Raw genomic sequence first — 25,739 nt, 5'->3', positions numbered from 1 at the left:
AATTTTGGGAATGATGAGGGCAACAGATGTATAGGTGTGCTTTACACAATTGATGTATGTATTGTAATGGATTGTATGAACCCCAATAAAATGATTAAAAAAAAACCAACAAAACACCCCAAAGCTCACACCCCTGTGTTAAAATGTACTAATAAAATGCTCTGGAGAGCAATTTGGAAATAGGTTTATGAGCTTTAACTTTTTGTGTATTGTTTTGATGTATTGATTCCACATACAAAATTTCACCCTAAGGAAATAATCATGGATATACATAAAGATTTAGCTACAAAGTAGTTATCAAAGCAGAAAACCTATTGTTTTCCTCCTGTAGAACATTGATCATCCAAATTATGATATACAGGTATGTGTTGCTTGAAGTCTACTCATGTTTTATGAAATAGGATATAATGTGATTTGAAATTTGCATCAATGCCATATTAAATCCTTAGCAAACAGATGTGCCTAAATCACCAGCCACAGCATTCACTGATATTGTACCTTCAATAATCATGTGTTTCACTTCCAAATCAACACTTCTCCTTTGCGTCTTGCTGCTGTGAACACTAGCACTGGCTCTGCTAGGATTGGAGGTATAATGCACTTCATGGTAATATTTTCAGAGAAAAATGGAACAGAAATAATGCTACAATACTCTAAGACTTGCAAAACACAAGATTCAATGCTGTTGCCTTTGAGTGGAAACAGACGCTGTTACACAGTGAACTTTTTATTTGTCCGTCTAGGAAGTTCATACTGAAACAATAGAAAGTACAGGATAGAGCATACAGAGGGCAGCAACAGAGGCATTTATTAGGACCCTCAAGACATGCATTATAGATTACATATGTACTGCATCATTACAAGCCTGGCAGTGCAAATGCCGTGTATGCAAGAGCTGTGAGCGGGAGCTGGTGCATGCTGTCCTGTTCCCAGATGGGTATTTTTGAAGTCTGTTACAAACACAGCTGGGTGTTGCCTGAACAGACACCACACAGTGCATAATTATGCCATGCCCTCGTCTCATGAAAATCGACCCTGCCCAGTAACAATTAACAGCATGGGTGGATGCTCATGATAATATGAATGGGTTTTAAAAGCAAATGGTAGAACAGAACATAGCATATAACCCACTTCAGCCAAACATGTACATGTTGTTGGGGGCAGCCTCTAATACACACCCCACTTCCAACCTTCCCACCATGCCCACCTGTGTACGGTCCACTCCCGCTGTACCAGGATGGGTCTATGTGGCCACCGGTACTATGACAGAAGTAATGATCAGCCACTTCCAACTAGGCTACAATATAAAAGACTGTTTGCCATTTTGGGGTATTTGTGCTTTCCCTTTCTAAGCTCACCCCCATCTTGTGAGCAGCCCGCAGAGAGGCCAATGTGGTGTCTCTGGCCAACAGCCAGTGAGGAAGTGCAGGCGATAGCCCTCACTGACCCTTGAGATAAGGTGACCAGACGTCCCGCTTTTGGCGGGAAAGTCCCGATTTTTGGAAAGACTGTAAGACAAGCTAGGGAATGGTTTGTTTGGTCCATATAGACCAAATGTTTAATCAAGATTCCCCCTCTCCTGGTCATTGGTGTCCCACTTTAAATCTGGTCACCTTACCTTGAGATGACAGGTCGACCGCGACCTTGTGAGAGACCGGCCACAACCATGATGAAGCTGCACCCTCATAACCTGTGAGGAGGCCTGGTGGTGGTGTGTAAAGCTGCTACACTTGCTTTGCCATTATAGAAAACGGAACCACCCATGCACATGGAAATGACTGGAAGGAGACTGTTTCAAGTTCCATCAGTGGGTATCTTTAAGTAGTGGCATCCTTTTATTCTCTTTTTTGAAGGAAACTAACAAATGCCTTTCCTTTCAGAGAGAAAAGAAAACCTTGCGACCAATAGGGATCGCTTTGTAAGTCTGAAAGGGCGATGATCATGAAAGCTGACTTTAGTCCCTACGGCCTTAAAAAGCAATGCTGTTTAAGTGAATCGGCGTTAAACCCAGTTCTGAAGAGGTGGTTGGCTGCCTGAATAGCCGGGAGAGAAAGTGTCATCACACACCAGAGACCATCCCCCACGCCATGAGAGCAGGGTTTAGGGACTTCAGGGAAAGGAGACTTCCACAGGCTCTTAGAGGGAAGCCAGTCACCAAGCCATCCTTAGATCTGCACGGAACTCCAGCTTACCCAGTTTCTGGTCAAACCGCCACGCTGCGACGTAGGCATTGTGTCTCAGAGTGCTGTGCGCGGGCAGCGGCACGGTGACATAGATGGGCCCATCCACCAGCACTGGCGTCCCGTCACTGCTGAGCAGGTGGACACTGACGGCCGTGACTGGGGTCAGGTCATACCTCGTGCTGTTTCCTGGAAGTAAGAGGCAACCTCGATCATATACTTACAAAGAACCGATGGAGCTGAAGTACAGGGTGCAACAAAAGGACCGCTCCCATATGCTGGGTCCCTCCTACACGTCAGGTACTCTATTAATAAACATTTGCTCATGTTCTTCTCCCCACAAGCTGATAGGGTAGGTCAAACCAAGAACCAAACCCACTGCCATCGAGTCCATAGCGACTCATAGCGACCTGATAGGGTAGACAGGTCCCTGTACGTTTCTGCAACTGTAACTCTCTAAGGGAGTAGACAGCTGTCTTTCTTGGAACAGCTGATGGTTTTCAGCTTCTGACATTGATGATGGCAGCTCAATGCATAACCAGTATGCCACCAGGGTTCATCGAGGGTAGGTAAAGCTGCTCTTTCATAAAGCAAGTGAAGTCCAGAGAGGTTAAGTACGGGCTGCTGGCCTAAGTAAGGAGACAAACCAAGAGCGACAGGGCTGAGCTCCGACTTCAGGCTCTGCTCTGAGCGACTCCATTTTGCTTTCACGGAGGGCTCCCAAAGGAAAGGACTTGTTTACACTGTGAGAGGAAGGTGCAAGTGGAAATCCCTGAAAACGCTGGCAACATAAAGTGAGCCCCACGCCCATGCTAATTACTTGGCAGGCCACCATAGTGAGACTAGTGTTTTATATCTGAGACCTTTTTTCTTTTGCTAATAGGAAATTTCTTCAGGGATTGTTTCCAAATACCAACTTCCTTCTGCAAAAAAAATACATATACTATTGAAATCTCAGACTTGAAATGCTTTATGAGTTATTTTTTGTTGCCACTGGTACTCGGATCTGACTGAAAGTAATTTAATAGACCAATTATTCTACATTAGAGGCCTTTTAACCCACATCAGGGCCTTCATGACTGTCTACTGATGAGAGGGATATTTATCCACTTAAGCAATCTATTTTAGATTTCACTCTCTGGGGAAAGATGAAATCGCACAAGCGCCACCAGTCATCATTGTAAGCCTTTCGGTACACACAGCGAAGAGAACAGGGACCAGAAGTGTTGAGCTGCAGCAGAACCCACGCTGCAGAAGTTCGCTCTCAGCTTCGTATCCTCCTCCCAGGTAATGCAAGCCTCCAATCGGGACGGAGCTTAAACCATTTACAGCCAACCTGGCGCACTGTAGCATTTTAACTACGAGTTCTGGGCGAGCCCTTGATAGAGCCAATTCCATACGGTTAGTGACAGCATGGCACATGCTCACCTCGGTTTTCCAATGAAGGACAAGGCATGGGAAGGGAGAGTTCATCACCAAGTCCAAGTTGAAATAATAGATTCAAGTGTGGTGACCTTTATCCTGGCCATTTCATTTTAGGGCAGAAAGAACCCACCCCAGGAAGCTGTTGGGCTTTGAATTCTGTTACCAACTTGACAGAAAAGCACAGGCACCCCGAGAATTCCACACAGTTGAAGATAGATTCCCCCCTCTTTTTCCGGAGTTACTCTCATTCCCTGTCATTCAGTCTATTCCAACTCATCGCGACCCTACAGGACATGAGTAGAACTGCCCATTGGGGATTTTGAGGTTTCAAATCTTCACGGGAGTAGAGAGCCTCATCTTTCACCTTCAGAACCACTGTTGGGTTTGAACTGCCCACCTTGTGGTTAGCAACTCAATGTTACCAAAGCCACCAGCTCTCTTCCTGGTGTTACTAGGTCCAGTGATTGCTTTAAAATTCCTTGGGGACTTCATCAAATAGGTTTTGCTTTCTTGTCCACCAGAGTGGAGAATGGGATCTTACGGAGTTGCGGGGCTTTGGCTTAAGTATGTGATGGCAGGAAACTAGAGCACCAACATCTGGCAAAGAGCAAGCAAGGAAGTGACTGAAATTGCCACGTGTCTCCACGAACAACTCTGGAATCCACGCTGCATCAGACACAACTCCCCTTGCCCTATTCCAAGAGAACCACTCTTTGAAGAACTTCCGATTCTGCATCCACTTTTATTACGGTCCTGGTATGACCAGTCATCTTCCAAAGATGTGTTTCATTCAGGCTCTCCCTCTAGGTTGAACTCCCCTTGATCCTTCTTAAAATACAGGATGCAAATAATGGTATAAAAGAGAAGCTGAAAACAACGTGACCCTGGAGAGCAGTACTTGGCTGATTAGTTACTAGGGTCGGTGCTTTAAATAAGAATACATGAGCTCAAGCCCTTGTGTATGTGAGTGTGAGTGTGTGTGTGGTTGTGTGCGCTTGTGTGTACACTCACTCTATGGTCAAGGCCTTTCCAGCAGGACCCAAAGGGCTGATGGTTTCCACATCCACTTATGAGGTATTGTGAAGGAAAAACATTTTAATGTAACCTTCTAAAGTCCTTTTCTCTTCCCTCTGAAATAACAGAGCAATTTTAAAATATAAGGAACGCTTCTAAAATCAATAGTTCTGTATCTTTGTGTTCTTCTTCCCCTAGTCCGCTCCAATGCCATTATTTATTCAGCAGCTATTGAAAGTGGGACACAGAAAAGCTAATGAGCTCCAAGGAATGAGGGAGTCCTTTTGAATCGGGGGTGGGTGGGGTGGGTGGGGTTGTGACGGTGTGCCTTTTCATTGGGAAAACTAGAAGGGGATTTTATGATTACCTCAGACTGGCTTCATCATGCTTCCAGAAACAATCATTTTTTTCTCAGGCCTGCATTTTCAAAGTAAAACGTAACATATCCCCCCCCCCCTCAAAATTATGCTTACTTAGGATGATTACCAGGCATTTGTGTGGTGACAAATTGCAAACTGTATCCTCAGCATGCAAGAGTTGAAGGAAGAAGAAACCTTTCTGAAATAGGTACCACAGAGGGACGCGACGTAAATAACAAAATCAACAGGTCACCCTACACCCTAACAAGGAATTTATAAATAGTCTACAAGTGGATCCGATGCTACTGACCAGAGAACGTTATCCAGAATAATCAGTTCATTAAATCGAACCCACTAGCATTGAATCAATTCCAACTTGTGGTGACCCTTTAAAGGCCAGGGCAGATCTGCTCTTTAGGGTTCCTCTGATGGTAAATCTTTATAGGAGTCGAAAGTCTCATCTCTCCCCTAAGGAGTGGCTAGAGAGTTTGAGGCAAGGATGGCAAGACTTTGTCTCATGAACTCTGGATGTTGTTAGGAGAGACCCGACCTTGAAGAAGACATCGTGCTTGGGAAAATCGAGGGGCAGTGAAGGAGAGGAAGGCTCTCAACGAGAAGGGCTGACGCAGTGGCTCCCACAATGGGCTCCAGCACAGGAAGACGTGTAAGGATCGTGCAGCACTGGGCAGTTTTGCTCTGACTCATTGGCAACTAGCAACAAGAACAACAGTGGGGTGGACTCTCTGATTTAGTATGCAGCAGCCCAGCACTTCACCTGCCATGCCACCAACTTGTGTAAAGCACTGTGGGGTGGAATAAAAGCACACCTGAGAACGTCCATAGATAGTTCAACCGATTTCACATGGGAAAGCATCCAGGTCTTCAATCTTAGGTCACGACTAATCCTAAGTAGGGGGACAAGGAGTGGGACGACCAGAGGATATCTCAGGACTCCAGCACCCCGGTGGCAGAGTGCTTAAGTGCTCAGCACTTTGAACCTGTCAGTCATTCTCTCTTTGGGAGAAGGATGAAGTGCAATCTGCTGTCCTAAACATCACAGCCTTGGAAATCCATCGGGACAGGAGGCTGGGTGGGGGTGGGGGAGTTCTGTTCTCTAGGGACGATAGGTGTCCATGGGTTTCAGCATCCCTGTGACCTGCATTGCTAGACGGCAACAGGGGTTTACAGTCTTGTTCTGATGCGGCATTATTACAGATACTCTGGCTGATGGCTATGATTTCGAAAAACTGTGATTGAACTGAGGGATGTGTCAGAGAGGGATTCAAAACCAATGCACAGCGTCTACCGCTCTCCCAAGTTCTGTCTGTGAGCAAGCGAGGGGAGAGCAGGGAGGTGACGACAGAGGGGCGAGGGCAGAAACTCTGGAGCATCCTCTCAGCTGGGACCTGGGCGGGTGGGACCGTGCCTCTCTGCACCGCAGCCTGCTGCTCTGCCAACCCCACACTCCAGTGAGAGCGGGGCCGGGCAGCGGGCAAAAGGTAGCAAACTCATAATTCTGATCTTAAACTCTTAGAAAAATATAAACTTGCAATGACAAGAACTGCTCTGAATCGCATATATAGTTTTCCAACACAGGAGAACTCAGAGAAGATGCTCCTCAAAACCACACGTAAAACTCTTCCAAGGAAGAGGGCGCCTCAGAGAGACAAATGCACTCAAGTTCAGCCACTGCCGGGCTGCGGAGGGAATTCCTGAGGTGCCCGGTGGAGGCTGCCATCCCTACCATGAACTTGAACTTGTACAGAGAGTTCCCCTTTTGTCACGTCGGTCAGGTCCTCCCACTCAGTACCCAGAGTCCAGGCACAGAACAGACAAAACCCCACATAAAGATGAAAACACAGAAGCCCCGGGGCTAAAGAAGCATCGCAGATTTACCTGTTCCATTTCCATCTAATCCTCGCAAGTAAGGAAAACTGTCCACTTCCGAGGGGAGGCTGGCCGCAGTGAGGAAGGCAGTCAGGTCGCTGTAGCTGGTGTTCTCCGGCAGCCGCAGGGCTCTCCTCTGGAAGTGAACGCGAGGCTGGGGCCGGGCACCTGCAGAAATTAACCTCTGAGTTACCTCCTGCCAGAGCAGTTGCTGTTTTTAGAACCTTGAAGCCAGGAAGTGCTTCTGGAAGATCTCCAAGCACGCCTATGCCTCCCCTCCCCTCCCCACCCCCCACCCCCACCCCACCCAAGCCTGGACACAAAGATGTGACAACATGCTATTATGTGGGTTGAAATAATAGCCCATTGTCACGTTTGTTTTGACACAGGATGCTGTGTGTGTGTGTGAGTGTGAATAAAAAGCTTTCCAGAGTTCTGTTTATGAGGAGTCTTTTCACGCACAGCATTTGCCTACAGAGAAGGAGCTCTGCATTTTGGAAAAGAAATCCATGTCAATGAAACAAGTAGAAGACAATCGGTCTTTTCACACACACCAATGCTGGTTCTGTTACAACCATCCTTAATCGCCCTGGTACAATCTGCTTTAACTCCACAGATCACATTGAAATAGAATAAAGGAATTGGACGCTCAGACTCAAGAAGATTTGCAAACAGGGGCCTAATAATAATTAACCCCATTCCTGCTGTGGACACTGCCACGCGACTGCATGTGTTTTGCTTGGCTCCACAATCAATCGCATGGAAGCAGCAGTCAAGAAGTCAAAGGATGCTTTGCAGTGGGTAGATCTGTGGCACAAGACTTCCTTAAAGTGTTCAAGAACAAAGGTGTCACCTGAAGGATTAAGGTGTGCCTGATCCATGAAATACCCAGGGTCCCTTCAGTCGCCTCATATGCACATGAACGTTGGACAATGAATTCAGAAGGCCAGAGAAGAATTCCTGCATTAGGATCATGGTGCTGGCATTATGGGGAGACCTCATCTCACACACTCTGGACATGGTATCAGGAGAGACCAGGTCCTGGAAAAGGACATCGTGCTTAGTGGAGTCAGTGAAAAAGAAGGTGAGCCCCAGGGATAGGGATTGACATAGAGCAGCGGTTCTCAACCTGTGGGTCACGACCCCTTTGGGAGGGTCAAACAACCCTTTCACAAGGGTGGCGTAAGACCACCAGAAACACGTATTTCCAATGGTTTTAGGAACCGAGACGCCGCTTCTCTATCCGTCTCCAGGTGGGTCCGCCCACATGCAGATACGCCCACATAGGAGTACCCGGCGTGAAGACTGCTCCCCATGCTACACCATGCTTCAAGCCAAAATTTCATTTATTTGTCATTAGAAAGAAATATTTTACAATATATAATTATATATTGTTTTGTGGATTAATCACTATAATTATGTTCAATTTGTAGCAATGAAAATATATCTACATATCAGATATTTACATTATGATTCATAACAGTAGCTAAATGACAGTTATGAAGTAGAAATGAAAATAATTTTGTGGCTGGGGAGGTCACCACAACATGAGGAACTGTATGAAGGGGTCAAGGCATGAGGCAGGTTGAGAACCACTAACAGTGGCTTCAACAGTGGGCTGAAAACACAATTGTGAGGATGGTATAGGATCAGGCTGTGCCTCGTTTTGTTGTGCACGGGGTGCTATGAGTCAGCATTGGCTTGATTGCACCTCAAAGCAACCTGCACAAGCCCAGCAACGCAGCATTAGGGCATTAGGGAATGAGAGTGACATAATTTCTCCAGGTTAAACTAGGGGGCGCCCACAAAAGTAATGGGCCAGACCCAACATTCCGGACACCGTGCTACTTCTCTCAGGCTTGTGGTCAGCTCTCTTTCTTCTGTGCTTGGCGGGGACTCCTTCTCCCTAACCCTGTCTCAGTACAACTAACTTGCTCAGAGTCAGCGATCTTTATATTACTCCAGGGACCTCTTAAGTCTGGATCAGGAATTGATAAAGAGTCCATGTGGTACATTGATTAAGTGCTTGGCCACTAACTAAAAAGTTAGTGGTTCAAACCTACTAGCTTCTCTATGGGAGAATGATATGGCAGTCTGATTCTAGGATTATTCCATTAAGACTACAGGCTAGGGAACCTTATGGGGCAGTCAGTTCTCCTCTGTTCTATAGGGTGTCTGAGTTGGGCATGACTTGATGGCCATGGGTATAATTGGCAAGCTGATCTAGCGGAGTTCTAGATTGGTGTAAATGGCTCAACAGTAGACTACAAACCAAAAGGTTGTCAGTTTGAACCCACCCAGGCACCTCAGAAGAACCACCTGGTGATGTTTGCAGGCTCACAGTGCCTGGGAGGTCTACTTCAGTGGAACAAAGTTGAGTCATGAACGAAGGCTGCTCTTCTCATCTCGTACGGATCACTAAAAGACGCCATCTCTGTCTCTCACTTGAGAGTCTTCTCTCATTTTCTGGCAGAGCGCACATGTCGATGGGAGATGCTCATTTCCTCTGCTCTCCTCCACCCCACCCTGCTATGCCTCTTCTCTTGATTGTGTGCCACAACTGGATCGATGCTCCTACCTCTGTAGTATACCTGGCATGGTTAGAGAGCAGGGGGCTGTGCCTGGGGCAGGTTTACTAGAAAGGGGTTTGGTTGGCATAGCTGATTTGATGCCCTCTAAGTCGGGCACTACATGGAGACCTGTCTGCTGACCAAGGAAATAATGCTTTCCACCAGAGAGGAAAGGCAAAACCAGTGCTTGGTGAAGTCACTACAGAAACAGCAAAGTATGAACTCAGCAAAAAATAGATGCGGACCCATCTTGCTAGTGGTCACCAGGAGTGGAAGGAGGAGGGAAGGGTGAGGGATTGTTTAGGAGACAATGGGTTTCTTTCAATAGTAATAGATTCATTTGGAAAAGAATAGTGATAGTGCTTCTGCAATATAAGGAACACAACCTCACTGAATTATGTCTGTAAAAACTATGCAAGTGACAGAAGTTTTGCCTGTATATTTATATATTTTTTACCAAATAAAGAAACAGCTGAAGGATTTAAGGCTATACAGTATTGAAGTTACAGTGTTAAAAAGAAATCTACGTATGGGGATGGCAGTAGGGCGTTACGTTCCTAAGACTATTTTCATGCGTTAAGACTACTAGATTTCAAGCATTTCAGAAGGAAATTTCAATGGGTGGGGATGGAAGGAACAAAGTAGACAAGGCTACCTGTCATCCGAGAGTCTCTGGAGGCCTCTCTCTCACACATCACTGAAGCTGCTTCAAACACCTGTTCTTCTCAAGCCTTAGTCTCCGTCCTCCCCCCAAGAATGCTCTGCCCCCCAAACCCAGGGCCACCCCTGTGTCTCTCGGCACTTCAATCCTGCTCTTCCCGCTTCTCTTTGGCAGCTCATTCTCTTAGGAAGAAGTTTCCCTAGTTCCGGTCCAGATCATCCCAAGATCAGATCTAAACTTGGGTTGGCGTCTATTTCAAAACTTGGTTCCATCAACTCTTCTTGCCTTCATCAACGATCTCTTCCTCCACTGGCTTTTCTTGCCCAACAAACAAACCGACGGGAAGGTAGGTGGGAAAAGTATTGTTATCAAACCATGCACAGTTTTACTAAACAAAAGTATCAAAACGTGAGGCTGTTGTTTCTCCACATATCTTCCGTGTAGGTCTATACACTTCTGAAGAGGGTGCTTCCATCTCTCCAGTCCCTCCTCGGAAGAACTGTGCACTCTTCAGTTGACAACGCTCTACATGACAAGTTTGGCATCCTTGAGGGATTCAAATCATGTTCCCTTTCAATGTTCTTTGAATTTGGGAACAAGAAGGAGCAAGATCAATGAAATTTTTGTAGGATGGCTGTGGTAGTTCCATAATCTGGTGTCAATTTGAGGATTAAGAGTGTAGGGGTGGAGTCTAGTCTGTCAATCAGATCATAGCCAATGAAGCCTCTTTGTGGGCATGGACTTCTCCTGAGGATTCTGGGAAATCCGGATTTCCCATTTGGAGGCAGAAGACACACACTCTTTTTCTTCACTCCCTTGGTGATGCTCTACTGACAAGACACATGGCGCTATGCCCTGGGAGCTGGAGAAGCCACATGGACCTACCCTGATGCAGCCCTGGGTGCTGAAGAATCCACGTGGAGACCCCTGCCAGCACTGAGATGCTTAAAATGCCACTGGATCCAAAGACTTTCTATCCACTGGCCTGTGATCGTCCTGCACTCGGCATCATTGCATGTGTTTCATGAGTCCGAAGAGGACTTTATAAATTGGTATCGGTCTTATGGGCTAATATTGGACTTATGGGCTTGGACTGGAATGGGTTGGGATGCTTTCTTAATATACAATTACTCTTTATATAAAACTCTTTTTAAAAAATCATTTTATTGGGGGCCGTACTCTTATCACAATCCATCCATCCATCCATTGTGTCACGTACATTTCTACATTTGTTGCCTTCATCATTCTCAAAACATTTGCTTTCAACTTGAGCCCCTGGTATCAGCTCCTCATTTTTTCCCTCCCCCATGCTACCTCCCTCCCCCCTGATAACTTATAAATCATTATTTTTTCATGTCTTACACTGACTGATGTTTCCCCTCACCCACTTTTCTGTTGAGCATTCCCCAGGGAGGAGGTTATATGTAGGTCCTTGCAATCAGTTCCCCCTTTCTACCCCACCTTCCCTCCACCTTCCTAGTACTACCACTCTCACCACTGGTCCTGAAGGGTTCATCTGTCCTGGATTTCCCATGTTTCCAGTTCCAAAACTCTTTCTTATACACATATGAGTTTCTATGGATTTGTTTCTCTAGTCTACCCGGACTAATACAACAGCCATTACTAGACCCTCCACAATGAGCAGGTACTTTGTTATGATACTAAAAAACCCCAGCGGAACGTTTCTGGCCTTTATATCACTAGTGTGGTGGTCTTAAAATTTCTTCCTAATAAGCCTGTATGACCCCGGCCCCTGCCATGTCTTTTCTATCAAGATGACTCCTTCAAGATTTGAAATATTTAAAAAGTTGCCATAATCCTTTTGGTTGGTCTCTCTACCTTGAATTTAAAGGGCTCGGCAAATTCCTTCACAAACTATTTTGATTAGATCTTTTTTGAAGGCATTTTAACAACACTGAAGACAAGTGTATTACTGAGAAATCTTGTCTGTCACTCTGTAGACTGCAGAGAATATAGTCACGCACTTTGTGTTCAGAATAAGCTCTCCAAACATATATAGGCTGGATCCCCAGAAGCAATTCTGTGGTCCTTGCAGAAGTACAAAACCAATACTTTTAAACTTATCCTTACACTACTTTCTTTTCTCCATCTAGAAAAATGTAACTATGAAATGTTAACACCGCTATCACCATCAGTGAGCGCCTTTTCTTCTTTTACTCCTTGTGAACTGGCATCTACACACAGCACACGCTGCCTTTTGAAAGGTCAACTGGCGAAGTATGGGCATAATTTGTCCCATGACCACTTCTCAGCCTTCATCTTTGCTGACCTCTTCCCAATGACTAACAGTGTTCACCACCCCCGCGCACGAGCCTCTTCCTGCCATCCAAGGCTCTGCACTCTGAGTCTCCAGAAACCACACTATTTTTTCTCTCTTTGCGTTTATTTCCTCCTCCTACCTCCAGAGGAAACTGCTCCTAAAGCTCAGCCATCTCATTGCCTTTGCTATGTTGGTACATCTCTACTGATCCACCACTGTCACCACCTCTGCAGCTGCCTTCCTCTTAAGCCCTGAATACCCTTCCAGGCTCTATGACTGCATTTTCCTCTGTCCTCTGCTCACTCCGACCTGGAAGCTGCCCCAAAGTCCCCATCCCAATGAACAATAATGCACGGCTCCTACAGGTGGTGTCCCATGCTCCCCAACACGCAGGTTTGACTCCAGGTCATCATCTTTAGACACCTTTGTGCACATTCACTCAATGGTATTGACCAATACGACCAACATTTCCAGCACCATCTTTCTCATCCTCTCTTGCCTTTACCCTGGTCAGGATCTACATTATTCCTTGCATGAGTGATCAAAAAAATTCTCCTGACTGGCCTTTTGCTTCAGTCTTACGTCTTTCCATGTCATTCACCACACCACTGATGGAATGAATGTTCGACAGCTCTACTCTGATCATATCCCCACACTGCTACGGAAGCTTTAAATGAACCATCTCCGCTGCTAAGGACTGGAATTTTCTCCCCCCACCCTCCCAGCCTCTCCCAAAAGATCTATTGAAGTCTTAACTCCTACACTGGTGAATAGGGGAAATAGTGGTTTTCAATTAAAACTAAACAAGGCCACAATGGCTTAGAATGAGTCTAATCTAATCCCTTCTGAGTGGCCTTTTATAAAAGAAGAGGCATATACAGGGTGAAGCTCTGTCTACAGGCTGTAAAACACCACAAAATAGCTGGCACTATGGAAACTGAAGGAAACAACACAGGATCGTATCCCCTATAGTAGACACACAGAGAGCCCAGCCCGGCCAGCCCAGAATTCAGTCTCCTACTCTCTAGAACTCGAGGAAAGGACATTTATTTCAGATCTTCAAAGACATCTGCTTTGAGGGATTTTGTATGGCAGCCCTGGGAAACGAAGGGTTACCAAATTAACAATGATGATGACAACAAAATAGAAAACATCAGCCACTACCATATCGCTCCTTAGATGCAAGGGTGGTGAGACTTCATTCCAAATTCCTAGAAAAGGACATCGTACTTGGTAAAGGGCGAGTGAAGATCCTTAGCGAGATGGCGTGACCTAGCATCTGTAATCATGGGCTCAACTATAACAACAGTGAGGCTGGCCCAGGCCCAGGCCCAGCTTTATTCCGTTGTACAAGGGTTGCTATGAGTCAGTCCCAACTTGATGGCACCCCACAACAAGGAGCCTTGGTGGTGCTGCCAGGTTAGTGTTGGAGTGCTAACTGCAAGGTTGGTGGTTCAAATCCAACAAGCCCATCTCTCCTTAGACCTAACTCTCTCTCAATCTGCTCCTTGGAGAAAGTAGAGGTCCACCTGTTCCCATAAAGAATAATAGTTTCTGAACCCCACAGGGGGAGTTCTGCCCTGCCCTATGGGGTTGTTCTGAGTGGAGCTGAGTGCGTGGATGTGTTGGCATCGACACAATGATAGTTTTGGTTTTAGATGCATATTATTTCATGTAATGTTTACACACAATGTGTGAGAAAGGGACTCTCACAAAGAGAACTCTCTGTGCATGAGGAAACGGAAGTCCACAGAGGTTAGGCGATTTGTTCCAAGTGACTCTTGGCTTCAAAGAGACAGAACTGAATTCATTTAATCCTACTCTCTATTCCTTTCTATTATACTATGTGTGCCTTAAACTAGATGCTCTTATTGTGAACCAGTCATCACCCCTCAGTCAGGACTTCGTGGCTTTGTTTCTACGTACAGTTGATTTTGGAATAATCTGGGGGTTAGGGGTACCGACCCTCTCACATAATCAAAATGACAGGTATTAACTTTAATACCCCAAGAGCTTACCTAGTAATAACCTACTGTTGGCTGGAAGACTTACCGATGATACAAAAAGTCAATCAACCCATATTTTGTTTGTTATATGTATTGTGTACTGCACCCCCATAAAAGCTGCAGTTTCAATAACAGATAAAAAGGGATCCCACAAAATGTGCAGTGTTTTCCTGTCTGCTTGTGTAGCTGCAATGATGGCCTCACGAATTTCCCTTTTTTTGTTGTTCACAAGGGTCCTTGTACGGGGTTCATTGATCCCGGAAAGGTGGGCGGCCATGGTCGCAGACCTCAATCTACAGTCCATAGCATGCAGTTCAACTGTTCTTGTAATGTCATGGCTATTCTCTGCTTTTGCAGCGCACTTCCATCATCACTCATAACATTTCATACGGGACCCTAGTGTCAGTCACTAAGCACCCTGAAAAAAAATGGGAAAGCCGTGTGACACAGACTTATTGAAAAATGAACTGCTCACATAGTGTGTTCAAAATATCGGCATCTAAGTGTACCTGCGTAGTTCAACCCAATCTTGTTCAAGGGTCAAGTGTACATGTTCGTACTATTTGCCACATCTGAAACTGCGTGCCATCACCTTTCCTTGTGTATTCTACACATCACTCAAATGCATCCCAAAGATAGGTTTCAAGATATGGAGGCTTTCTGGGTGGCGACCCAAGTTCTACACTTGATCTATATCTCTTAAAGTCCTAATAATACCGTGTCTTGTATTTCATTTATTTGTATATTTGTACATTTCCCTAATCAGAGGTACAAGAAAGGAAAATGAGCAGTAGAATTACTTAGGTGTAGGTTTAAAACTTTTCCTCTGTTATCTTCTATTTGAGTGACCTTGGCTGCAAGTTTTTTAATATTTAAAATGGAATCATTTCAAAGATAGGATTGCTTTGATTTAGAAAGATGTGGCCGATGCCTAACAATAATTCCTATTAGTGTAGGATAAACATGTTTTTCTCTTTAACATTTTTATTGGCATATAATTCACTTATCATACAATTCAATAGTTCAATCATATCCAGAAGAGTACAATCATCATAATCAGTTTTAGAACATTTTCTTTGCAAATATTGTTTTCTAGTCTCTGCTCTTTTAGATCTAAGCCCTTAAAAGCAAGGATTTTGGTAAATACATAGCACTGTGTCGGGTACAAGGATCAGTCAAAAGGTGTTGCTACTAAGGTTGTAGTTTATACATGCACAGGCTTATTTCATACAAAACGTGCTTAACATGTTTCTGTGATCAGTGAGAGCCTGTAGTCAACTCTTCTCAATAACAAACTTGCCTTAGTTTGATTAGGGCACCTTAATAAAATCCCATCAAAACAGGCTTCTGTGAGGATCTGCTGGGCGAATTATATTCAAGGCAGAGGGTCAGCTCAGAAAGATGTGTCAACTCTGTTTTGGAATTCCCATGGGGTCATCTTGAGAGATAGATTTTTTTCAAAGAACACAGGACAATCATAGAAGCTTATTAGGAAGATATACTCATAAAACTAAAACTGAATTAGTGAGGAAAAGGTCAGGAAATTAGTACTGAGGATTTTTTCTCTCTCCCAGAACAACAATACACCTGCTCATTCTTTATGGATGTCAAAGGCTGTCCTACAAGAATTTTGTTGGGAAACTTTACCCCATCTACTCTATAGCTCTGATCTTGCCCCTCCAGACTTATCTTTGGTCTTAAACTCAAAGAACAACTGAAGGGAACACAATTTGTGTCCCTGAGAGATGCTGACACCGCCATTTGCCAAGTGCAGGCTTCAGGAGTAAAGGTCCATGCAAGAAACACCCCATCTTCAGAACGGTATAGATCTAGATAGAGGAGATGTCATTGAAAAACAATAGCGTCACATTTTGCTACTTTTTGCTTAACAAAAGTTTTTATGCTTTTATAGCAAGATTTTCATTTTACTTACCCTGGTATATAGCTGGTGCTCAGTGATATGTACTGAATTCAATGCAAATTGAGTTATATTCTTCATCTCACTATGTTTCAATAACAGTCTGGCTTAATTCCAACTAAGCCAGCATTTCTGAATCTTGGTACTATTAACATTTGAGGCCAAGTAACTCTTTGCTATATGGACATTTTCTGTACATGTACCATGTTTAGCATTTGGAGCCTCTAGATGTTAACAGCATCTTTTAAGTTGTGACAACTAAAGACGTTTACAGATATTGCCAAATCCCCCCTGGGGGACAACATTGTCCCCAGTAGAGAATCTTTACATTAGTTAGTTTGAGTAGTCTTATGGTAATCCAAACAATATGCCTAGACAGTCTTCTATGTAATAGGCATAAGATATGAAAAGACAAAAAAAGGACCAAATCCAAAGCCCTTACCATCCAGAAACTCAATAGATAAAGTAGTCATAGAAACAGCATGATTTTAATAGTGCTTCAGGTATTATAATGAGAGAAATATGATAAAAAGTACAAGGGAGATTTCAAAGGGAGGATCAACTAGCCAGGAGAAAAGACATTCCATAGATAGCATTTGAGGTCTTTGCCTTCAAGGTCATGTACAGACAGATGAGAAGAGTGCCTATATGAAAGCACAACAAAATTTAAAGATGGAGGAAATGGGAGGAAAGTTGAGCAAGTTCATCTCAGTTAAGTTGTAGGATCAAGTGACAAAAGATACGGCTTGTGAAGGGCACAGCTAGCCTGGCACGAGTGTGTACTTGAGTTGACCTGAAGTAGAGAGTCAATGGAGTTAAGGGCATGGGACCAAAATGACTTTTTTTTTTAATACCCAACTCTGATAGCAAGGTGGAGAAAAGCTGCAAGTGGAGAGAATCTAGTGGCAGAGAAATCAGCCAGGGGGCTATTATGAAACAGTTCAAGTGAGAAACAATAAAGGTCCAAATAAAAATAACTCTACTTAGGATGAAAAAGGAGAAGAGGTGGCTAGAAGTGGAAAGCATGTTTTAAATAAGTAAGGATGGGCAGGGAAGGAAGAAACCATGAAGAAACCAAGAGAAGAGATGGGCAGAGAGAGAGGGAGAGTAGGCAATGTTGGAAAGAGATTCTGGAAATAGGAATGGGTTGCAAAGCCATGGAGAAATCAGAAAGATTAGACCTGGAGATAGGCTGCTGGGTTTGGCAACTATGCCTCTGGTGAATGCAGCATGAGGAATTTCTGAAGAGCAGCATGAGGTAAAGTGAAAGAGAGTTAAAGGAGTGGATCTGCAAGAACAGGCTTTTCCTTCAAAGTTAGGTAGGGAAAGGAAAGGAGAAGAAGAAATACGTTTTTTAAAAAAAAATTGGCTAAGCCTTGAGTAATTTTGAGAGCCAAGTGAGAAAAGAAAGGTTAGACAGCCCAGGGGCAAGGGAACAACAAGGGAATTAAAATCAATAGAAAGAAGGGCATAGGATGCCTAATGGGGCTTCATCAAGAGCAATGTAGCAGTGAGGAATCACTAAACCTGAATGAAGGCCAAACAGGATGGTGGGGCAAGAGGAAAGTAAAAGGAAATAGAGTTAAGAACTAGGAGGCAAAGGATATTTACAGAGGTCTGAATACAGGCATGTAGATATGTAAATATATATATAACGAGAGGGGAATAGAACTCTGTACTCATATCTATATGTTAAGAATTAAGGTTGCAGATGGACATTGGGCCTCTACTCAAGGGCTCCCTCAACACAAGGACACTTTGTTCTAACAATCTGGCATTCTGTGATGCTCACCTACCTGACACGATCGCTGAAGACAAATGGGTGCATAAGCAAATGTCGCGATGAAAGCTGATAGTGCCCGGCTATTAAAAGATATAGCATCTGGGGTCTTAAAGGCTTGAAGCAACAAAGTCCACATAGAAGAAGCGCCCCAGCCTGTGCGATCATGAGATATTGATGGGATCGGGTATCAGGTATCAAAGACTCAGAATAAAATCATACCCAATGTGAATGGGGGGGCGGGAGGGCATGGAGTGGAGACCCAAAGCCCATCTGTAGACAATTGGGCATCCCCTCACAGAGGGGTCACAGGGAAGAGATGAGCAAGTCAGAGTGCAGTATAGCATCGATGAAACACACAACTTTCCTCTAGTTCTTTGGTGCTTCCTTCCCCCCACTATCATGACCTTAATTATGCTTTACAAATCGGATTAGACCAGAACATGCATACTGCTACAGATAAAAGCCCACAACACAGGGAATCCAGGATAGATAAACCCCTCAGGGCTAACAATGAGAGTAGAGATACCAGTAGGATTAGGGGATGGTGAGGGGAGAAAGGTGGAATCAATCACAAGGATCAACCTATAACCCCCTCTGTGTGTGTGTGGGGATAACGGAAAAGTGGGTGAGGGGGAACGATATTAAGATATGAAAATAATAATCTATAACTTATCAAGGGCTCGTGAAGATGGGCAGGCGGGGGTAGGGATGGGGAAGAACTGGGGAGCGGATATCAGGGGCTCAAGTGGGAAGAGAATACTTTGAAAATGATGATGGCAGCTTATGTGCAAATGTGCTTGACACACTGGATGAATGTATGGATTGTGATAAGAGATGTAAGAACCCCCAATAAAAGTTTTAAAAAAAAGTTACAAAGTTTTATCAATTAAAAAAAAAAAGAAAGGTTAGAGATGGGAACAGGTGGGGGTGGTTTGAGAGGAGGCAGGATGGCAAGGGATCCACATGCATGTGAAGGGGCTGCTCACAGAGTGGAGTCACGACAGGAATTGTGCCCTCAGACAAAGGCGATGGGAAGAAGGAAAGGGAGGGCATCCTTCTCTGGTGCCATCTGTTTTGTTTGTGAAACAAGCGGCAAGATCACTTGGATCATAAAGGTGGATGCGGGTGTGGCGGGTGAAGGGAAAGCTGCCCCGGCAGCTGCCCGGCAGAGCAGAAAGAGGCTCTCTGAGGAGCCTTGGCAGCACTGCCAAGAAGAACGGAGGGCTCAGCAGAGAATGGAGACCATTGAATTAGATGTCGCCTGTTGACCAGACGTTGGCACTGCCGCGAGCACTTGGAGCATCTTCATCTTACTTTCCTGTTTGTGTCCTCACTCTCGGAGTTGACAGAGCGCCCTGTTTCCCCGGAGGCAGGACAACGGGTTTCTAGATGCTGTGAAAGCCAGAACTGTGGGCTGGCTGCCACAGCCTAGTCTCCCAATTTCAAACAATTCTAGAGTTATTGTTCATACCTCATAACCAGCCATCTTGGGCTTTCAGTTTTGGAATGAACTACCAAATCCCTCCCCACAAGGTTCTGATGTGAATGTTATTCAGCAAAGTACAAAACATTCTCAAGGAAAACAATTCTTATACACTGGTTCACAAGCGTTCTTTCTCCCCATTCTCTTATCATCTTATTAAAACGTTTGAAAATGATTTGCAGGCTTTTGGGGACAATGAACACTTTTTCACATATGGCTTATGTTGAGAAAAACCCCAATCATTCATCAGGCACTAAATTTATCCCTGCCCCAATTACCATGCTTATATTATAAGACTGTTGCAGCCTTTATTTATAAGACAGCATTGACAACAGCAACACAAACACCTCTGTTACTTTAAAATCGATGGATTATTATTGGCTGAGGTTGGCTCTACTGAAAACATCCACGCATTGTGTAAGTAAGGGCTTCATAAAGTTCATGGAAAAATTCCATTACCTTTTAATTATATTTTCCCACAATTTTTTGGATGTCTCCTTTCACCTCCTATGTCTGAAGTTACAGTGGATAGCCTCACCTCTTCTGATTAGAAAACAGTTTTGTGTGTATGATCAGAATTTAAATAGATAACATACACTCTACCCATAGAGAAGAAACCAAGTAGGCAGTCTTTTTTAAAGTAAAACTCTCATTAGCCATAAAGGAGTTTATTGTTGCTTGAAACAACAGAAGAAGGAGAAACAGGAACTGGGGGAGGATATGGAATGTGTGGCTAATTGCCACCATGAACAATTGCCCCTTTTGCTCTGAGGCCAGAAGAACTGAATGGTGTCCGATGACCACTAAGGAACATTTTGATCCAAGGTTCTATAGAAGAATCCTGACCAACAGGGGGGAAATATAAAATATAATTTCAAATTCTCATGGGCTCCAGACTTTCTGGAGCCCTGGAGGTTAGATAAACCTCAGAAAACACTGCCCAAAGATAATCTTTAGACTTGAGAAACAAAAAAACGCTCCCTGAAGTCTTTAAAAAACACCACCACCCAAATAACAGTTAGGCTTAATTAGTAAAGAATGCCTGCTTTGAGCATTGTGTTCTTTCAAGATGTACCTATTTGGGATCAAACGGACGACAGAAACTAGTAAGATTAAAAAGAAATCTTAAGGAGCAGGGAGTAACAAATCCAGCTTAGTTTTCTGAATGCCAGCTCTAACCACAACTCCGTGACTGAAGGCAACCGCACCCGCTGTGAACAACGACAGTGGTTTAGAGAGATTTACAGACATATGGGTAGCAGCAAAAAGCACAAAAAAAGAATGCAAGTGTCGGCAGACACTGGGAGAGACTCAAATCAGTTGAGGTGTAAGGATCAGGCTCATTGTAACAATATTAGACTCGTGGAAACGTAAGAGCCAGAGATGTCAGTCAGACAGAGCTGTCATGCGTGGAGGAGGTGACTGCTGACAAAGTATGTATGACACAGATGCTGAGACCACATCCTTCATGAATCCTCTCAGACTCCTGAGAGGAGACATCTAGGTGTCAGGACCGGCAGGAAGACACTGAGGAGTAGAGCACGCAGCAGTGGGGACATCTGGCAGCCACAGTTATGGGCTTCACTGTGAGAGGCCTTATAACAAAAGTCTGTCTTAGGAGAGGCTAGCTCTTGGTAAAGTAGGACTTCGAGGGGGGTGAGGGGTGGAATCATACTCCAGCCCTTTAGGGAAATGTGGGTACAACAAAGGTGACAAAGGAGAAAATAAGAGATTGCCAATGGATAGTGTGTAGCCTAAAAGGTATGTATAGTGGTCAAATAGTGGTTAGAGTTGAGCCCGTAAACATAAGGTCATCAGTTCAAAACCACCAGCTGCTGTTTAAGAGAAAGATGAAGATTTCAACTCCTGTAAGGGGTTATATTCTCGAAACCCACAGGGGGCAGTTCTACCCTGTCAGAAATGACTCGGTGGCAATGAGTTAGTTTGAGTTTTGAAAAGGTATGTGCGGAAGGGATGTAGACAACCGGGCCCCTGGGAACGCCTGTGTGTGGAAATACTGAGGTCTCTCCCCTTCTCCTTTACGGATGGCTAACGTCTAGATCACGGCAATAGACTCAGAGCCAGAGCACTTCTGTCTTCAAGTGTGAGGAGTCTGTTGTACTCTAAGTACGATGGGCAGCCGCTGGAGAATTTCAACAAAGTGACTGCATCCTTTCTAACACTGTGAAGACTCGTTTACTGTATGGCAAAAGCCAAAACAGGAAAACCACACAACCTACCAGGAAACCCACTGTGTGTTCGAGCGAGGAAATGGTGCTGTCAGATTCATGAGGAAGAGGGAGAGATTGCAGGAGAACTGGATGCAAGGAAAGAAGACTAAAAGACAATTCCTAGACTTTGGGATTGATGTGTGTCGATATCATTTACGGAGCTGTAAGGGAAAACATGAACAGTTCTGTTTGTTTTAAGGAGCTTCAAAAGAGTTTGTGGAAAAACTGACAGAAAAGACAATGCAATATTCCCATGAACTTAAAAAAAAATCATTTTATTGGGGGCTCTTACAACATTCCATACATCAATTGTATCAGGCATATTTGTACATATGTTGCCACCATCATTTCCCCTTGGATATGACAAGGTTGAGATGTCCAAGAAGCATCCAAGCAGAGATGTCAAACAAGCAACCGGCTCTGAGCCTCCACCTCTAGGGGAGAAGCCAGGCGGGAGACAGACAGTTGAGTGCGATCAGCATCTAGGCAGCATTTAAAGCCATAGGTGAGAACGTCTAGGAAGAAATTACAAAAGATGAAATACCCAAAGGCTCAGTCTCCTGAGAAGAAAGTGTTTCAAGAAAGAATAATGGGTTCATCTCTGTTGGACACTGCCACTGTGTCCACCTACCAAGTTGAGAGTCTTCCTCTGTTTTGCAGCCCCTCCACTTTACCAAGCATGATGTCCTTCTCCAGGGACTGATCTCTATTGAGGACATGTCCAAAGTATGTGAAATGAAGTGTCACTGTCCTTGCTTCTAGGGAGCTTTCTGGCTGTACCACTTGCAAGACAGATTTGTTTGTTTTTTTTAAATACTTTTCTTGGGGGCTCTTCCATCTCTCATCACAATCCATACATGCATCCAGTGGGTCAAGCACATGTGCACATATGCTGATGTGTTTGTTCTTTAGGCAGTGCAGGGGACTTCCACTTTCCTTCAGCAGCAACACAATTCAAATGCATCCGTTCCTCTTCAGTCCTTAGTCACTGCCCGACTTTCACATGCATAAGAATGAGGTCACTGAAATACCGTCTTCTGAGTCAGGTGCACCTTAGTCCTCAAAGTAACAGCTTTCTGTTTCAAAACGTTAAAGAGGTCTTCTTACACAGCAGATTTACCATTGTTTGCTCTCTTGACTGCTGCTTCCATGCCTCATTCAACATTTTGGCCATAGAATCTTTTCTGTTTTTAATCATTTTATTGGGGGTTCTTACAGCTCTTACAACAATCCACAGATCCATTGTGTCAATCACATTTGCACGTATGCGGCTATCATCATTTTCAAAGCATTTTCTTTCTACTTGAGCCCTTGGTATCAACTCCTCTTTTTCCCCTCCTTCCCCCATCCTCCCATCCTCATGAACCCTTTATAAATGATAAATTATTATTATTTTCATATCTTACACCGACCACTCTCTCCCTTCACCCATGTTTCTGCTGTTCGTCCCCTTGGGGTCTGTGCATGTGTTATGCATTGATCGTTGTCATCAGTTCCACATAAGATCTTTCAACATTGCAGTAAGTTCTTTCACATTTAGGATATGCTGACTACGTTCTTCCTTGTTGGTTTTCTAACTCTAGGTCTTTGCCCATTTCCTAATACTTGGAATTTTCTGTTCAGCTCTTTGACTTTCTTCCATTTGCCTTAGCTACTCTACCATTAACAGCAAGTTTCAGAGTCTCTTCTGATGCCAATTTGATCTTTTCCTTTTAATGATCTTTTGCTTTCTTCGTGTACGATGTTCTTGAAGTCTTCCCACAGCTCGTTATGTCTTCTCTCATTAGTGTTCAATGTAGCAAATCTGTTCTTGAGATGTTCTCCAAGTTCAGGTGGGATAGACTCAGCGTCATATTTTGGCTCTCCTGAGTTTATTTTCTCTTCAGCTTCAACTTGAATACAGATAAGCAATTGATGGGCTGTTCCACAGTTGGCCTCTCGACTGGTTTTGGCTCCTTATATTGAGCTTCTCCATTGTCTCCGCCCACAAATATAGTTAATTTGATTTCTGTGGATTCCATTTGGAGAACTCCAAGTGTATAGTCACTCTTTGTGCTGTTGGAAAAAGGTATTTGCAATGAAGATGTCTTTGTTCTTTCAAAATTCTCTCGTGGAATAATAACCCGCTTCTTTTCTATCACCGAGGTCATATTTTCCAACTGGTTTTGTCCTCTTTGTTTTCAATATTCGCATCCCAATAACCAATAATTATCACTGCATCTTGATTACATGTTTGATTAATTTTAGACCGAAGACGTTGGTAGAATTCTTCAATTTCTTCATACTTTCACTCTGCCCACGACATCATGAGAAGGCAGCGCTTCCTCAGTCATATTTTGATGGTCTTCACATCCGAGTGGCTCTTCTTCTTTGACAATGTTAAGCCGATGCTATTCGGAATCTGACACTTTTCTGAAGTTATCCATAAGACTTTCAGGGACAAATTCCTCAGAAGTGGACAGGCTATGCCTTCTTTGTTGTCTGTTCCTAGTCTTGAAACTCTGCTGAAACTTCTTCACTTTGGGTGACCCTACTAGTATTTGAAATACCAGTAACATAGCTTCCAGCATCATAACACACAAGCTACCACGGTCTGACAAACTCTCACACTAATGGTGGAGATTACTGGAGGTATACTGAGTCTCAGAGGACTTAAGCCAGTGGTTCTCAACCTTCCTAATGTCGTCCCTTTAATACAGTTCCTCATGTTGTGGTAACCCCCAACCATAAACTTGTTTTCATTGCTATTTCATAACTGTACTTTTGCTACTGTTATGAATCGTAATGTAAATATCTGATAGGCAGGATGTATTTTCATTGTTACAAATTGGTGATTGTGATTAATCTCAAAAACAATATGTAATTATATATTGTGAAATATTTATTTCTAATGACAAATAAATGAAATTTTGTCTTGAAGCATGGTGTAGCATGGGTAACAGTCTTCATTCCGGGTAATTGTGGTGGGCGGACCTGCCTGGAGATGGATAGAGGAGTGGTCTTTCAGTTCCTAAGACCATTGGAAATATGTGTTTTCCGATGGTCTTAGGTGACCCCTGTGAAAGGGTCGCTCAGCCCCCACAGGGGGGGTGACCCACAGGTTAAGAACCGCTGACTTAAGCTAAGGGTTTGTGTTTTACTAGGGGATGTGCCTTTATAGTCTGAACTCGATGGCCTGCTCACATCCTCTTTTTGAAGGTCCAGCAAAGTAGACTCCTGGTCCTCTTCCCAATGACATCTGAATAGGCTGCCTCACGCCACCACCCCTGGCTGCTCAGCTACTTGAGAACTTTCTCCCTACGGTTATGGTGATGGACCAACATCTCATGGAAAGGATAGGTGACTAAGAAAAGGCAGAAGAAAACCACAATGAAGAACAAGAATGGTTAATAAGGCATTAGATTTGAGGAGAAGGTAAGTACAGAGGAAGCACCACTTATAAAGACAAAGAAGAATTTTAATTCATGAGAAAGTAGGGATAATTTTGGTAGCCATAATAGTCCTTAGAAAAGAATGGTATCAAACCCTGGCACAAGGGAACAACAAGTGATCCAAGTTGGTGGTGAGGAGGGTGTAGGATAAGGTGACCAAGTCAATGGTGTCCCGCTTTAAATCTGGTCATCTCAGGGTAGGAGGCCTGGTAGGGCATGATCCAGGGTAATGTAACTGAGAGGATTTACTGAAACCCAAATGAAGACTGAGCATGATAGTGGGACAAGAAGAAAGTCAAAGGAAATAGAGGAAAGAACTAGGAGGCAAAGGGCAGTTATAGAGGTCTAAATAAAAGCACATATTTATGGAAATATATTTATATATGAGGACAGGGAAATAGATCTATGTGCACATATTTGTAGGTTTAGTATAAAGGTAGCAGCAGATGGACATTGGGCCTCCACTCAAGTACTCCCTCAATGCAAGGGTACTTTGTTCTATTAAACTGG

General features: G+C 44.0%; 1 protein-coding gene across 1 annotated transcript in view; it reads right to left on the bottom strand.

The window, feature by feature from the left end:
- FAM171A1 (family with sequence similarity 171 member A1) overlaps positions 1–25,739 on the bottom strand; it is a 120,931-nt gene that overhangs the window by 35,040 nt on the left and 60,152 nt on the right. The window contains exons 5-6 of the mRNA XM_045285630.1: positions 6,875–7,033; positions 2,193–2,369 (exon numbers count right to left, since the gene is read on the bottom strand). Coding sequence (XP_045141565.1) covers positions 2,193–2,369; positions 6,875–7,033 — 336 coding nt within the window. The remainder of the gene's footprint in view (positions 1–2,192; positions 2,370–6,874; positions 7,034–25,739) is intronic.

The sequence above is a fragment of the Echinops telfairi genome, unplaced genomic scaffold, assembly GCF_000313985.2.
Source record: "Echinops telfairi isolate 266 unplaced genomic scaffold, ASM31398v2 ScPeMD7_7474;HRSCAF=8512, whole genome shotgun sequence".
NCBI classification, from domain to species: Eukaryota; Metazoa; Chordata; class Mammalia; order Afrosoricida; family Tenrecidae; genus Echinops; species Echinops telfairi.
This window is presented reverse-complemented; position numbering and strand designations above follow the sequence as displayed.